This window comes from Geospiza fortis, unplaced genomic scaffold (genome assembly GCF_000277835.1).
Source record: "Geospiza fortis unplaced genomic scaffold, GeoFor_1.0 scaffold97, whole genome shotgun sequence".
Classification (NCBI taxonomy): Eukaryota; Metazoa; Chordata; class Aves; order Passeriformes; family Thraupidae; genus Geospiza; species Geospiza fortis.
The window spans coordinates 4429218-4431375 of NW_005054343.1; the positions used below are offsets into that span (position 1 = coordinate 4429218).

Here is a 2158-nt window from a genome sequence, read left to right on the forward strand (position 1 = left end):
GGCCCCCGCCCCCCCCCCGCCCGCCGCATGTCCACCATGCGCTCAGCGCAGACCTTCTCCGCCGCGCTCGCCGAGATGCAGAAGTTCTACGGCATCACCGTCACCGGCGTCCTGGACGAGGAGACCAAGGCGTGAGTTTCTCCATTGTCCCCTTGCACAAGCAGATGGCAGCTCCGCTCCTGGGCTCTGGTTTTCTCTGACAGCCCCAGGGCTCTGCTGGCATCTGGAAAAGTGGGTGCTGTCCCCCTTGGGAGGTGCTTCTCCCCTTTTAGGTGCTGCACCTCTGCAGCCAGGATAGTGTCCCTGCTGACTGTGGGTGCTGTAACCCCTCAGGGGTGTTGGCTGTGGTGGGCTGAGCCCTGGCTTGCTGTCCTGGCAGGTGGATGAAACGTCCTCGCTGTGGGGTCCCGGATCAGTTTGGAGCACGGATGAAGTCCAACATGCGTCGGAAGCGGTACGCGCTGACAGGGCGGCGCTGGAGCCAGAGCCACCTCACCTTCAGGTACCCAGCACTGCCAGGGATTCCCTCCCCCCAGCCCATGGAGAGCCATGGATCCCCTCAGGGAACGAGTGCTGCTCCAGGCCTTCCCTAATAAATTCTGTATCCGCAGCATCCAAAACTACACGGAGAAGCTGGGTCGGTACCACTCCCACGAGGCCGTCCGACGAGCTTTCCGGGTGTGGGAGCAAGCCACGCCGCTGGTTTTCCGGGAGGTGGCCTACGAGGACATCCGGCAGAAGAGGAAGAAGGAGGCTGACATCATGGTGCTCTTTGCCTCTGGATTCCATGGAGACAGCTCTCCCTTTGATGGCCTTGGGGGATTTTTGGCTCATGCCTATTTTCCTGGCCCTGGCATGGGGGGGGACACGCATTTTGACTTGGATGAGCCCTGGACGCTGGAGAATGCAGATGTGTCTGGTGAGTTGAGGGACAAAGAGATTGTAAAGGTGACCAGAGGAGCCTGGTGGCCACTGTGGGTGGAGGGGGGAGCTGTGCTGGTGTGGACAGGACTGGCAGGGAGAGCAGGTCCACCGTGGGTGATGCAGACTGATCCCACTGGAGCACGCCTGTTGCACGGTGCTGGGTCCAGGGGTCTGCCTCATGTGTCATCTTCTCCACCCCCTCTTGCTGATGGTGCCTCTCCATGCAGGGAACAACCTTTTCCTGGTGGCCGTGCATGAGCTGGGGCACTCGCTGGGCTTGGAGCACTCCAGCAACCCCAGTGCTATCATGGCACCCTTCTACCAGTGGATGGACACAGAGAACTTCCAGCTGCCCGAGGATGACCTCAAGGGCATCCAGCAGCTCTACGGTGAGGAGCTGGTCGGGGGATCATCCCAGAGGTGGGATTCTGGGCATGTGTGTGGGGAAACTGAGGTACAGGTGCTGCTGGTTCGCATCACTACATCCCTTCTCTCACCTGCCCGATCCAGGTACCGCAGATGGGCACCCTCAGCCCACCAAGCCTTTGCCCACCGTGACACCCCGGAGACCTGGCAGACCAGACCAGAGACCCCCTAAACCTCCCCCTCCAGGGAAACCAGAGCGACCGCCCAAACCTGGCAGCCCAGACCAACCTGACCAGTACGGCCCCAACATCTGCGATGGGGACTTCGACACGGTGGCGGTGCTGCGTGGGGAGATGTTTGTATTCAAGGTACCTGCCAGGACCCCCTCCTGCCCCTTCCTTGGCGATGTAGTGGGTCTGTGGGTGGGAGGACCCCTCAGCAAGGTGACTGTGTCCCTGTGTCCTCCCCATCCTCTGCCAACACTCTGTTTCTTTCCAGGGCCGGTGGTTCTGGAGGGTCCGGCACAACCGGGTGCTGGACAACTACCCCATGCCCATTGGACACTTCTGGCGGGGCCTACCTGGGGACATTGATGCTGCCTACGAGAGGCATGACGGGAGGTTCGTCTTCTTTAAAGGTGAGCAGGGAAGCTGGGTGGGAGGGCTGAGGTGGAAGCGAGACCCCAGTGTCCCCCACAAAGCTGTTGAGAGCTGGTTGGCTTCATCTCATCGTGACCCACCTCCCCAGCCACAGCTGCTGTGTGATCCCAAGGGGTCAGGGTGGCCACAGGCATCTACCACTATCCCTATCCATTTGTGCACCTGCCACAGCAGCTGGGCAGGACCTCCTCATCCCCCTTTTCCAACTC

The 2158-nt window shown here is 61.0% G+C and overlaps 1 protein-coding gene across 1 annotated transcript in view; it reads left to right on the forward strand.

Moving 5' to 3' along the window:
• The first annotated feature begins 14 nt into the window (after positions 1 to 14).
• Positions 15 to 2158, forward strand: part of MMP15 (matrix metallopeptidase 15) — a 3892-nt gene continuing 1748 nt past the window's right edge. Inside the window, exons 1-6 of the mRNA XM_014307765.2 lie at positions 15 to 131; positions 380 to 502; positions 612 to 919; positions 1152 to 1313; positions 1435 to 1658; positions 1789 to 1946. Of these exons, the coding sequence (XP_014163240.1) occupies positions 28 to 131; positions 380 to 502; positions 612 to 919; positions 1152 to 1313; positions 1435 to 1658; positions 1789 to 1946 (1079 nt within the window). The 5' untranslated portion in view covers positions 15 to 27. The remainder of the gene's footprint in view (positions 132 to 379; positions 503 to 611; positions 920 to 1151; positions 1314 to 1434; positions 1659 to 1788; positions 1947 to 2158) is intronic.